We start from the raw sequence: 13,914 nt of genomic DNA on the forward strand, positions 1-13,914 counted from the left end.
GGACCCTGATATCAAAAGCTAATCCAAAATTTAATGTCATCAGAGAACATAACTGTGGACCACTCAGCAGCAGTCCAGTCCTTTTTGAAGTGAGACTCTTCTGACGCTGTCTGTTGTTCAAGTGTGGCTTGACAAGAAATGCGACAGCTGAAACTCATGTCTTGCATACGTCTGTGCATAGTGGTTCTTGAAGCACTGACTCCAGCTGCAGTCCACTCTTTGTGAATCTCCCCCACATTTTTGAATGGGTTTTGTTTCACAATCCTCTACAGAGTGCGGTTATCCCTATTGCTTGTACACTTTTTTCTACCACATCTTTTCCTTCCCTTCACCTCTCTATTAATGTCCTTGTGCAAGGTGTCAATGGTTGTCTTTTGGACAACTGTCAAGTCAGCAGTCTTCCCCATGATTGTGAAGCCTACAGAACTAGACTGAAAGAACATTTAAAGGCTTTGCAGCTGTTTTGAGTTAATCAGCTGATTAGAGAGTGGCACCAGGTGTCTTCAATATTGAACCTTTTCACAATATTCTAATTTTCTGAGATACTGAATTTGGGATTTTCCTTAGTTGTCAGTTATAATCATCAAAATTAAAAGAAATAAACATTTGAAATATATCAGTTTGTGTGCAATGAATGAACATAATATACAAGTTTCACTTTTTGAATGGAATTAATGAAATAAATAAACTTTTTGATGATATTCTACTTATATGACCAGCACCTGTAGAGCAACAACTTCTTCAGTGGCCTGGGTTCTGGAAGTATATTTTCCCCATTTATTTTCTCCATATCTCAAACCAGCTCTGAGACTAAATTACATTATAGAATTTTATTTGAAGCAAAAAGTGTGTGAAAACACCAAAAAGTCTTTAATGTGGGAATCTTCCAACTGTAGCATAGCAAATTATGGATTAAAGTCAGAAAGTTGACTTATATATATATAGGACAATATTTGGTCAAGATACAACGATTTCGGGAGACTTATTAAATCATTTGCATGGTTTATGGAAGTATAAAGTCACATATGGATGTGTAATGTTATAGTAACAGTGACTTGATTGGTTGGATTTTTTTCCAGTATTGTGAGTAAACAAAATTTTATGGAAATGTAGTCGAAATCACACTGACTGAATCATGTACCATCCGAATGCACTTATCACTGGAATAACACAATATGTCTTTGAAATGTCAAAAAATGAATGTGATTTTTACTTGTGCTCTCTCTCTGGCGCAGCCTGACGGCAGCCATGAGTGGAATTCTGAAGAGGAAGTTTGAGGAGGTGGAGGGGGCGTCGCCCTGCTCCTCACTGAGGGAGTCTGAGGAGGAGGAGATATCCAGCACTGAGAGCGGAGACAGCAGCGACAGCGTCAACCCTTCATCCTCATCATCAACACACGCACTGCAGCGGACAGGTGAGACTCGTATCAAACGCTGTAGGGTGAAATATCCAGAAAGCTGTGACAATTCAGCATTATTACAGATCAAATATTTCAATAAAAGAATAACAGGGTTTCTGCAGTATTGATGAAGAGAAATGGAAGACGAGAAAATTTAAGGACAAAATTAAATGAAACATAATAAATAAGTGAGACCACAAAACCATAGGGGTAACTTTTTCAAAATTTATACATCATCTGTAAGTAGAATAAATAAGCTTTCCATTTATGTATGGTTTTCTTAGGACAGGACAATATTTGGCCGAGATGTAATTATTTCTGAATCTGGAATCTGAGGGTGCAAAAAAATCAAAATATTGAGAAAATCGCCTTTAAGTTTTATAATTTTTTTTTTTTTTTTAATAATTATACCCCCAGGGCATCAAAGATGTAGGTGACTTTGTTTCTTCAGTAGAACACAAGCAAAAAAATGTAGCTTAAACTGTTGCATTCTGTCATATAATGTAAGTGATGGGAATCGCGGCTTTGAAAGTAAAAAAAAAAATATATATTAAACCCTGTGGCCCGTGATGATATATTGCTCTCAAAGCCATGATTCCCATTCACTTGCATTATATGACTGACAGACTGCAACGGTTTGAGTAAAAAATCTTCATTTGTGTTCTACTGAAGAAACAAAGTCAGCTACATCTTGGATGCCCTGGGGGTAAGCAGATAAACATCACATTTTCATTTTTGGGTGAACTATCCCTTTAAAGCACTGAATTATGGGTATATGAGAAACAAGATGGGAAATACCGTTCCCCAGGGAAAACGCTAGCTCGAAATTGGTAGCAGAAAAAAAAAAATGGCCCTTTGAAAGGAAAATTCATCACTGAGATTTGATATTGATCGTCATCATGCTTGTCTGAAAGGGGCTTGAGAGATATCCATCACCACAATAAACGTAAAACATCTGGCCTCATGCCGCTAACCGCTAAGAAGCTGAAGTACGCACAAGCCAGGATTTGACTTCACGATAAGCTGAAGAGCAGTTCACCTGAACAGCATCAGTCATCATTTCTAGAAAGATGCAGTATTTGGGAAGCTTTTTTGTCTGCAACTTCTAAAATAAATAGAGATTAATTAACGGCCAATAAAGCGAGAGGTTGATTTTGGAGGGCAGTTTTCGCATTCCTGACGCTCTTCAGCTCAATCACCTCTCTTTTGTGACGCTCATTCACTTTGATTCTGTCATTAAAAATAATTAGGAGTTTATGTGCACCAGATGTCTGTGGATGACCCACGGTGCAGCGAGTCCCAGAGGACGTCAGTTTCCTCCTTTAGAAAGCGCTACTCTTTCAGCACAGAGGTGATGTGAAATGCAGCTCATAATCGTAAATTACTGACATTCAGATCAACCTGCTGAGATGGATTCTTGGAATTATTTTCAGCTAAGTAAACATGACGAATAGCCAGTGACTGTTAGATGCAAACCCTGTGGTGTGATAATGATTGCCATATTCATATACCTGGGTATGCAGATGATATGCAACCCACTCAAAAGTTTAGGGTCAGTAAGATTTTTTTAATAATTTTGAAAGAACTTTCTTTAATGCTCATTAAGGCTCCATTTATTCAAGTAAAGGAAAAATAACAGTAAAAACAAGAATAATTTGTGAAATAATAAAAAAAATCATTATAGCTGTTTTCTATCTGAATATATTTTTTTAAATGTAATATATTCCTCTGATAATTACTCCAGTCTTCAGTTTCACGATACTTCAGAAATCATTCTAATATGCAGATTTGCTGCTCAAGAAACATTTCTGATTATTATCAAAGTTGTGCTGCTTTGTGAAAACCTTTTTTCTACTGAATATTTTGCACATAAACTGGAACCTATTTTAGGAATTTTTTTTTGCTTAAAGTTACTTGATAACAGTAATGAGAACCTAATGAGAATCACCACTGAGAATAACGAGAAGCAAAAAGAAACCAGTATTTTTCCAAACCAGCATCAATTTCTTCATGCAGAATAAATTGTATTATTTTTCTCATTTTATTTTAGGGGTGAAACTTCTGGAAGCTTACGTATATTTAAATATGACTTTATCTCACTATTCAGACTTTTTTCACACAGTTGTGAGTTTATATCTCTCACAATTCATCCACTTTTTTTTCAGAATTCTGAATTTACATCTCACAATTCAGAATTTTCAGAATTCCCATGTTTAAATCTTGAAATTCAGATTAAAAAATAAAGAACTAGGTAAATACTAGAAAAAAAGACAGTTTTTTTTTTTTTGGAGGTTCACCATTTCATGTACATGTCCAAAGACAAAAGGCATTTAAATAAGATACATCTCACTCACACCTAATTCTCCTTCCACACTGAGCCGCTGTACTTCGAAAGCTCTGTTTGCAGTGAACGGCTGTGCTGGAGTTCCTGAGTCAGACTGGGTTAAGCGCAGTGCACACATTCATGTGTGTGTGTGTGTGTGTGTAATGTATTCTGTTGGTGGTTCTGGGCGGGGGACCGGCAGCAGCAGATGGTTCTTATTTGTCCTGTTTGTGTCAGACATTAAGGGAACTGTGGGAGAGAGTATCAGGGAAACTCCACTCTTGTGGAGGCCAAAACTGGGGATATTTATACAGGGTATATTTACCATCCCCCTTTAAATAGCCAAACAATAGGAGCCGGTGGCATGCAGAGAAATGAAGGAGGCCACTAGAGGCGCACTGAGGAGGATATCTTACTAGTACAGCTGCATGACATGGCTTACAAAGAATATATTTCAACATTTATAGTAGTAAATACTAATAACTAAAGAATTCCATTTCAAATAAATGCTTTTTTTGTACATTTCCATTCATCAAAGAATCCTGAAAAATGTATCTATCTATCTGTCTATCTATCTATCTATCTATCTATCTATCTATCTATCTATCTATCTATCTATCTATCTATCTATCTACACACATTTTAAAGCAAGTAAAATGCCATGCTGAGGCAATGTTAATTAACTGTTAAATCAGAATGATTCTGAATAAATTAGATTAAATCTAAAAGAACAGATCTGTTGAAACACACTTCTGAACAATCTCAGCATCAAAGCTGCTACATACTGAATATGCCTTATTGTATATGCTACATACTGAATATGCCTTATTGTATATGCTACATACTGAATATGCCTTATTGTATGGTGCTAGCAATGTGAAGGTCATAGGTTAAAATCCCAGATAATGGATGAACTTATAAGGTAACCATGAAAGGAAAAGTCGCTTTAGATAAAAGCATCTACCAAATGCATTTACATGTAAATGCTAATTAATCATTGTGAAATTCACCATATCAGTACTTTTATGTAGTCAGTAAAATTCTAATATATTGTAAATATTTAATGCATCACTCAGCCCTATTACCCAGTCCAAGTATCGCTCCGATTAACTGTACTGTTACCGGAAAGATGCATATCAGTGTCCTTCAAATTGAATAACCGAACTGTAATTTTATTTACCTTTAATGTCTTTCTAGCGTCCTCGATACTGAAGAGGGAGAAGCGAATGAGGACGAGGAGGGTGCACTTTGAGAAGGTGACGGTGTATTACTTCAGCCGGAGGCAGGGATTCACCAGCGTGCCCAGTCAGGGTGGCAGTTCCCTGGGCATGTCTAACAGACACACCTGCGTGCGGCAGTACACACTGGGAGAGTTCGCCATGGAGCAGGAGAGGATCCACAGAGACATGCTCCGAGATCACCTGAAAGAGGAGAAACTCAACTCTATTCGGCTGCGGGTAAGCAAACGATTCTTTTTTCACGCATATAATGCTGTGCAAATGTCTTTAAAATTTCACCTTTCATATGGTCCTCAGTTGACGAAGAACGGCTCGGTGGAGTCCGAGGAGGCCAATGCTCTCACGCTGGATGACATCTCTGATGATGACCTGGATATTGATAACACAGAGGTGGATGAATACTTTTTCCTTCAGCCATTGACCACTAAGAAGCGGCGCGCTCTGCTGCGTTCATCCGGCGTCAAGAAGCTCGATGTGGAGGAGAAACATGAGCTACGGGCCATCAGGGTGTCCAGGGAAGACTGTGGCTGCGACTGCAGACTCTTCTGTGACCCAGAGACCTGCACATGCAGCCTCGCTGGCATCAAGTGTCAGGTATGATCAGCAAACACACACATTGCACACAAAACATGATGTCATTGCAGAGGAATTCTAGAGTTAATTATTTATATAATAATTCATAATTTAATAACAAAATATTCAGGCTGGTCTCACAAACATAAACCACTTTTCACCTTAAAACAGCAATAATGATGATAAATTTAATGTGCGTATTACTTTTATGTTACAATAATTTTTAGCACCATTAAAATAATGCACTGTAATTTACATTTTTATTATGTAAATAATTGTATATTTACTACTAATGTTCAGATCAGGTTTTTATTGAATATATTGTAGTGTTTTGCAATATTTTATAATTTTTTTTTATTGTATTATGCCATCATTTAGCTGTCAGATTTGTATTAACGTACCAACATTTTACTTTTTCATTTTAAAAATAATGTATTTTTCAGTCTTTTAAAATATGTTTTAAACAGTATGAATGAAATGCAGTACATCAAATATGACCACGATGTCTAAATATTTTACATTGTAAATGTTCTATATTAGATTCTTTTTATATTAGCAATTATTATTTTACATTTTTTTAGTTTGAAAAATTTATACATAATTCTATTTTTTTAAATCCAAGACTTCATTTGCATTTATGTTATATAATTTATGGAATTAAATAAATAAATCACATGACACTAATGACACTTGTGTTAAAATGTGCTTAACTGTCATGATTATAATGCAAAAAAAAATTTATTGGTCCGAAAATTAGTCTTTATTGAGCATTTTTTTATTATTTTGAGGTGAAGTAACATGTTTGTCACATGTTGTATAAGACTCATCCAGTTGCTAGAACCACATCAGGAGCTGATTTGCATTCCTCAAGAGAGCCCTCCTTTGCCGTACTGTAGTAAAACAAACCCTGTCACGGAAATTTAACATGGCGGACTAACAAGCATAAATTATTACGATGTCCAGAGATAAAGTTTAACGGAGGTATGCCCGGATAGAACCGATTAGATCTTACTGATACAGCTGGTTAAATTTTACTCAGTGCATCAATGTCTTCAAAAGAATGAGGAGCTTTATTTAGACCACTCCTGCTGTGTGTAATTCAAACCATCCTAAACTGACCTGTGCTCAAGTGTTCTTGGATGTCCACAGGTGGACCGTATGTCGTTCCCGTGCGGCTGCACAAAAGAGGGCTGCAGCAACGCGGCCGGCAGGATCGAGTTTAACCCCATACGAGTTCGGACTCACTTCCTGCACACCATCATGAAGCTGGAACTCGAGAAGAGCCGCGAGCAGCAGCAGAATTCCGGTATCGTCGGGCCAACAGGCAATGGTTTTCACGGCAACCCGAACGGTCACTGCAGCCCAATGGCTACGGGCCAGCATGCGCTGGAATACGCGATCCCGGATACAGTCCCGCAGACCACCATCATGCATCTGCAGGCCGCCGACGACATGGACGACGCCTTGGAGGAGGAGGAGGAGGAGGAGGAAGAAGAAGAAGATGACGAGGATGAGGAAGAGGAAGATGAGGAAGATGAAGAAGACGATGAGGACGAAGATGAGAGTAGCAGTCTGTGCAGTCTATCCGATTCCAGCACGCAGAGTTTAGCGAACAGCGACTCTGAGGAGGAAGACGACAATGAGGATGACGACAAAACGGAGGAGTTTGACACAGGATTGGCCAATAGTGAAGTGGCTCCGCCCCCATCTGTGATGCGTTACTCTGAGAATACAATCGCGTCTGACAACCAAACTAATGGAAACTCCTACTTCATCAATTCTACTGCGGAGTACTATCAAATGCAAAATGCTACTCCGCCCACACTTTTAGCCTCCGCCAACCAATCTAGTGAGCCCTACATAGGGGACACTGCGTCTTATCAAGACAGGGTTAATGACTCCAGTAGGGTCATGTCTCAGGGTCCTTACAATGTGACCCCTGACCAATACACGGACTACTCCCAGCAGCCCGAACAGCCATATGCCAATCACCACTTGGCTGTGATTGGCTGTTGCACATCGGAGCCAGATAAAAGCGTCCAATCCAAAGGGACCTTCCTCAGCCAATCAGGAGAGCAGAGCCAGATGGAATTCCAAAACTATCTGAACAACAATACACAGGATATGAGTTACAACGCCAACGGGAGCTGTTTCGTAGCTGAACAGCCAAAGGAGATGTCTCACAACCTGCCCGAAGTTTCGCTAGCGGACAACGCAAAAGGACCTGCTTTACTAGATGCTTTCGCTGAGCCCACTCCAGTTTAGATTCAGAAAGCGGAGCGAGAGTATAAAAGAAACCTTCGATCCTGCGAAATCAACATTTCGTTTTCCTGTTTATCGTTTGGCGGATCCAAAAATATGTATTTTTACTGAACTTTGCAAAGAACAAAAAGATTTAAACTGCAAAATCAGAGCGTATAAGCTTTAGGTTGGAAACACTTTACGCAAGTACGTTAACGCAAGCGCTTCTAGCTACGCAAGCTTGATTTTAATAATGAAATTGGTCTTATTTACTAATAATTGTGTGAAATATTTAGCATTTGTACGTACTTCAGAGCTGCCTGTGTGTCTATATATATGTTCTCAACCTCAATTTAGTAATTTGCATAAAACACACCCAAGCCATCACCATATAAGGGTATTTTTCGCACAACCTTTTTTATTTTCAGCATTCTTTTATCGCTTTCAGCCAGGGCCATCCATAACGGGGAGAAAGGTGGTGACAATTCATCTTAACATGATTATAAAACGTTTAACTTAATCTTAACTGATATAATGCCACCATTATTTGATTTCTTCATACTTGTGGTTTCAGTTGCTCCAAGTTTTTTTCCGTACATTTACATTAAATTTTAGTACTGAAGTTATTGATTTCAAGCACAAATTCATGCGTACAAGAGCAATGTGATTAATGAGACCCATTGTTTTTGAATCTAAAGGCATAAGTAGGTGTTATAGCGCCCCCTTGAAGTTTATTACCACTAGACCAAGAACTTAAAGGGACAGAACACCTAAAAATGAAACACTGTCACGATTTACTCACCCTTATGTCATTCCAAACTTGTTTTGGATCGCAAAAGATGATATTTAATAAAATATATATTTTTTGTCCATAAAATGAAGGTAAATGGGGTCCAATATTATTAGGAGTCCAAAGTTGTTCACACTAGCTTCTGGCAGTGCTCTGCAGAAGTAGGAAAGTTTGGAAAGACATGAAGGTGAATAAATGACAGAATTGTAATTTTTTGGGTGAACTTCAGGTCCACACTTGCAAAACGGTGGCCAAGCGTTTACGTACTGGCATAAAGTATATTCCTGGCCTTAGGCTCATGCAATGTTTCTTGTAATTTCAAAAGTTCTAGTTTTGAGCAGAAATGTGGATAGAACTTTTCTATGTGTCTTGTGTCAGTGGTGCAAAAAAAAAAAAAAAAAACCTTGGAAAAACATATTGTTGCTGTTCGTATTCTGAAGTAAGTGTATATCTAAAAGTTTGATAAAAGCATGTTTTTTTTTTTTTTTTTAGCTTTCATCGCTGGTTTATGGTTTTGTAAGAGTTCGATGTACTGTAAAAGAGAAAATAATACTGTTGCGTTTTCGTACACATACTTCATGCTTTAAAGTGTTGGTGAAAGCATGAAAACGGCTCTTAAAATGTGTGCTGTTCATTTGCCTTTGCTTACAAAACCAAAACCATGATATTTAAGTTGTGAACACAATACATTTCCTCAACATAATTGCACTTTTCCATTGGCTGATATTATACAGAACCGCAACCAATTGTTACCTGAGCACTAAAGGGGGCGGGGCTATCTGGTACCGTGCCATGACTATGGCTGTGTTCGGAATTGAATACTTGCTTACTACTTACTGCGTAGTATATTATCTGTGTACTATGGAAGCTTGTTTCCACCACAGATTAAAAAAAAAATGTAATTGCATTTTATATCTCAATTTTATTTTATTTTTTTGCATATAATACTGAAGTTATCTCACAGTGATGACTTCTTTATTTCTCAGGACTGTGAGATATATATGTCAGCGCTGTTAGCCTTGTGATCAGTCCCAATATGCTTATTGTAAAATCTAAACTATTTTATCACAAAATAAAAGGAAAGAAAATGGCAAATATTATATATATATATATATATATATATATATATATATATATATATATATATATATATATATATATATATATATATATATATATATATATATACAAGAATTGTGAGATATAAACTTAGAATTCTGACTAAATTCACAATTCCGAATTTACATCTTGCATTCTGAATTGTAAGATATAAAGTGGTAGTTACCTTTTATTTTTATCTTGTGCCAGAAACAAGCTTTCTTATTATACTATCAATTATTTTAAAATAATAATAAAAAAAGGACTTTTAGAAAACAAACTGGAAAAACAAAATTGTCCCATTATATTACTTTTATGAAGCGCACTAAATTTTTGGATACAGTATGGTGTGCAGTACATACTGCATTTATATAATAGTATGCTAGCACGCTATTCTGAACACAGCCCTAAAGGATGTTTTTATAACATATCTCCGAGTTTTTAGTGGAGACATGAAGGATGATTTTTCCATGACACTAACAAAAAAAAAAAATATATATATATATATATATATATATATATATATTGTATCTGCATTTGTTTAAAATGGCAGATAGTAGACAGAAGGTAGTGAGATAACAGATTTAACTTTTTAAACAATATTACCATAATGAAAATGATCAGACTCTTTATCTTATGAAACTCTGAGATACTTAAGTCTTAAATTACCTTTGGGATAATACAGGGATTTCTGATGAAAATGCACTTTGAAATGCATCAAGTTACTGCGAACGAAGCATTCCGTTTCTGTCAGGCGAAGATGATTTTTAAAAGTGTTTAAATTACTAAGTCTAGAATACAAATTTACTCACATTAGATTTGTACAAGGTAATACTTTACATTTATTGCATAAATGAATGCATTGAATGGAAGGAGGCCAGGAAGGTGATTTTTCTCAATTTATAGTGATAAATGTTTTATGGCATGAAGTGAAAATATTCTCTCCTTTACTTAGCTTATGATTTTGAGAGGAAAAAAAGAGAATATTTTTTGTCATGGTTAATTAATTAACAAATCAGCATTGACTGAATAAATAATTCTGAAGAGTAATTTGTTACGTGCAATAGTTTACAGTGTGATAATGCCACACATGAAAGCTAATGTTCATTGAAAAGAGTGAATTTATTTCACATCAGATTTCCTCCCATGTTAAAGGGAAAGTTCACTCAAAAATAAACATTCTGTCATTATGTACTCACCCTCATCCTGGTCATTCCGAACTCGAACACTGTTATTTTGTCTCCTAAGAAGAGAGAATTTTTAAAATAATCTTTATGCTATGACATGAGGGTGTTTAAATAATCACAGAATAATCATTTTTGTGTGAAATATTACCTTAAAGCACTGACGAGTTGAGATGAAGCTGTTTTTGACGCACAAACCTTATGATGCATCTGTCCGTTTGTTTATCCTCTTGATGAAAGAGAGTCATTGTCCAATGGAGAATGTCCCTCAGTAAGCTCAAGACAGGACAATCAAATGCCTTTCATGTCATCAACACAGTAGCGTGACCTCGTGGGGCGTTAAAGAAATAACCAGATCCTTAAAGGTGAAGTGTGTTGCTTAAAACTTGTATCCCAGCTTTAGCATGCAGAACTAGAAGTAGGACCTTTAACCTCACACATGAAACAACTCTTTATGCTACGAACATGAAATATACCTCATAATGTTTTGCTTTGAGTGGTGTCCGATTAGTTTTCTGTATGGAAACTCATTTTCGGCACATGATATTGACATACATTTCAAAAATATAAAATCTTTGAAATAAATAAGGTATAAAAATGTCATAATTTTTATTAAAAAACTTTTAGAAACTTATCAAAATTATGACACAGTCAAAATTAGATGTAATTATGATGCAATTATGACTACAAGTGATAATTTTGACTTTTTCACATTCCCCTTTTGACATCATAATTGCCAACTTTTTATAATAATTATGACTTTTTATCGTCAAATTCAAACAGTTTATCTCATAATTTTTTACTTCTTGTCAATTTTGTCTTTGGCAGCGATATTTTTTGTCACTATTATGACTGTATACCTCAGAATTTTGTCACTTTTTACTTTTAAAGTCGTATTTTAGACAATTTCATAATTTTGAGCATCCACCCAAAACATCCTAAAAAAACACCCATGGCTGCCAGTAGTGCAGAAATGACATACTTCGCCTTTAAAGATAAAATTAATAAAGATAGGTGTGTGTTTTCAAATGACTGAAAATCTTAATGTTGCAATGGTAATCTGGGCAGCAGCATTGGATCACTGCCTTGGCTTAAGTAACCAATGGTTTACTTAAAAGCAAATGCCTTCATTTTCTAATTAATTTTTACCATCGTTTCAGATTATATGAAAGCAATTGAATCTGTGCTTTTGCCTTCTAGGATTTATTGTCTGGACATTGGTCCAGATTTGTCTTTACTTCACCTCTTGACTTACACACACAGTGCTGGTACAACAGACCTCAGTCTATAAAGCATTATGGGATATGAAAGACACATGTACATTGAAGCCTGTACTACAGCGGGACCAGATGAACTGGCAGCAGACAGGAGTCGTCATATCATGCTACCAATTAGAATCGCAGTTCTCGTTCTGTTTTCAGTATTTCTTATGAATGATCTATTATGATGTGTATTTATTGTGCGTTCCTTAAACGGTATGTATTGAATAAAAATTCTCTTTGTTAAAGTGCTTCTTGTTGCGTCATAAATCTCTAAATGGGAAAAGGAGTAAATGGGAAATTCAGACAGAACAGACAGACACAAAGACAGAGAGACAGACAGAAGGACAGAGAGACAGACAAAAGGACAGAGAGACAGACAAAAGGACAGAGAGACAGACAAAAGGACAGAACAGACAGACACAAAGACAGAGAGACAGACAGAAGGACAGAGAGACAGACAGAAGGACAGAGAGACAGACAAAAGGACAGAACAGACAGACACAAGGACAGAACAGACAGACACAAAGACAGAGAGACAGACAGAAGGACAGAGAGACAGACACAAAGACAGAGAGACAGAGAGACAGACAGACGACAGAACAGAGAGACAGACAAACAGACAGAAGGACAAAGACGGACACAAAGACAGAGAGATGACAGAAGGACAGAGAGACAGATATGAAGACAGGCAAAAGGACAGAGAGACAGAAGGACAGAGAGAGACAGACACAAAGACAGACAGTCGACAGAACAGAGAGACAGACAGAAGGACAAAGAGATGGACACAAAGACAGACAGATATGAAGACAGACAAAAGGACATAGAGACAGAAGGACAGAGAGACAGACAGAGAGACAGACAAAAGGACAGAACAGACAGACACAAAGACAGAGAGACAGACACAAAGACAGAGAGACACACAAAGACAGAGAGACAGACAGAAGGACAGAGAGACAGACAGAGAGACAGACACAAAGACAGAGAGACAGACACAAAGACAGAGAGACAGACACAAAGACAGAGAGACACACAAAGACAGAGAGACAGACACACAACTTCCTTAACGAGCACAATGTCCTGAGCCCGAGTCAGATTGGCTTCCTTCCAAATCACAGAACGACTGACCACATTTACACCCTACACACCCTAATCAATAAACACGTAAAACAGACCCAAAACGGAAAAATATTTGCATGCTTTGTCGATTTCAAAAAAGCATTTGATTCTATTTGGCACGACGGATTATACTATAAACTTTTACAAAGTGGTGTAGGGGGTAAAGTTTTTGACATTATAAAATCAATGTATTCGAACAACAAATGTGCGATCCGAATTGGCAACAAACATACAGAATTCTTCACCCAGAAAAGAGGAGTGCGGCAGGGCTGTAGTCTGAGTCCAACTCTGTTCAACATTTACATCAATGAGTTAGCGGTGCAGCTGGAACAGTCTACAGCCCCTGGACTCTCTCTACAAGACAAGAACATCAAGCTATTGCTGTACGCAGATGATCTGGTGCTGCTGTCCTCCACCCCACAGGGACTACAGCAGCAGCTGGACCTGCTGGACAACTACTGCCAGAACTGGGCCCTGGCAGTAAACCTCAACAAGACCAACATTATGGTGTTTCAGAAGAAGCCCAGGTGTCAGGAACACAGACACCAGTTCAGTCTAGGCAGCACCGCTCTAGAACACACGATGCAGTACACTTACCTCGGTCTGACCCTCACTGCATCGGGGAGTTTCAGTTCGGCAGTGAATGCTCTCAAAGATAAAGCTCGAAGAGCTCTATATGCAATCAGGAAA

The 13,914-nt window shown here is 37.3% G+C and overlaps 1 protein-coding gene across 2 annotated transcripts in view; it reads left to right on the top strand.

The window, feature by feature from the left end:
* LOC127964545 (cysteine/serine-rich nuclear protein 3-like) overlaps nucleotides 1-9,698 on the top strand; it is a 43,522-nt gene extending 33,824 nt beyond the window's left edge. For both annotated transcript variants that reach the window (XM_052564764.1, XM_052564765.1), the window contains 4 exons: nucleotides 1,236-1,414; nucleotides 4,920-5,179; nucleotides 5,258-5,554; nucleotides 6,683-9,698. In XM_052564764.1, the coding sequence (XP_052420724.1) occupies nucleotides 1,236-1,414; nucleotides 4,920-5,179; nucleotides 5,258-5,554; nucleotides 6,683-7,798 (1,852 nt within the window). In that variant the 3' untranslated portion in view covers nucleotides 7,799-9,698. The remainder of the gene's footprint in view (nucleotides 1-1,235; nucleotides 1,415-4,919; nucleotides 5,180-5,257; nucleotides 5,555-6,682) is intronic.
* The last annotated feature ends 4,216 nt before the right edge of the window (nucleotides 9,699-13,914 follow it).

Source organism: Carassius gibelio, chromosome B9 (assembly GCF_023724105.1).
Source record: "Carassius gibelio isolate Cgi1373 ecotype wild population from Czech Republic chromosome B9, carGib1.2-hapl.c, whole genome shotgun sequence".
Classification (NCBI taxonomy): domain Eukaryota; kingdom Metazoa; phylum Chordata; class Actinopteri; order Cypriniformes; family Cyprinidae; genus Carassius; species Carassius gibelio.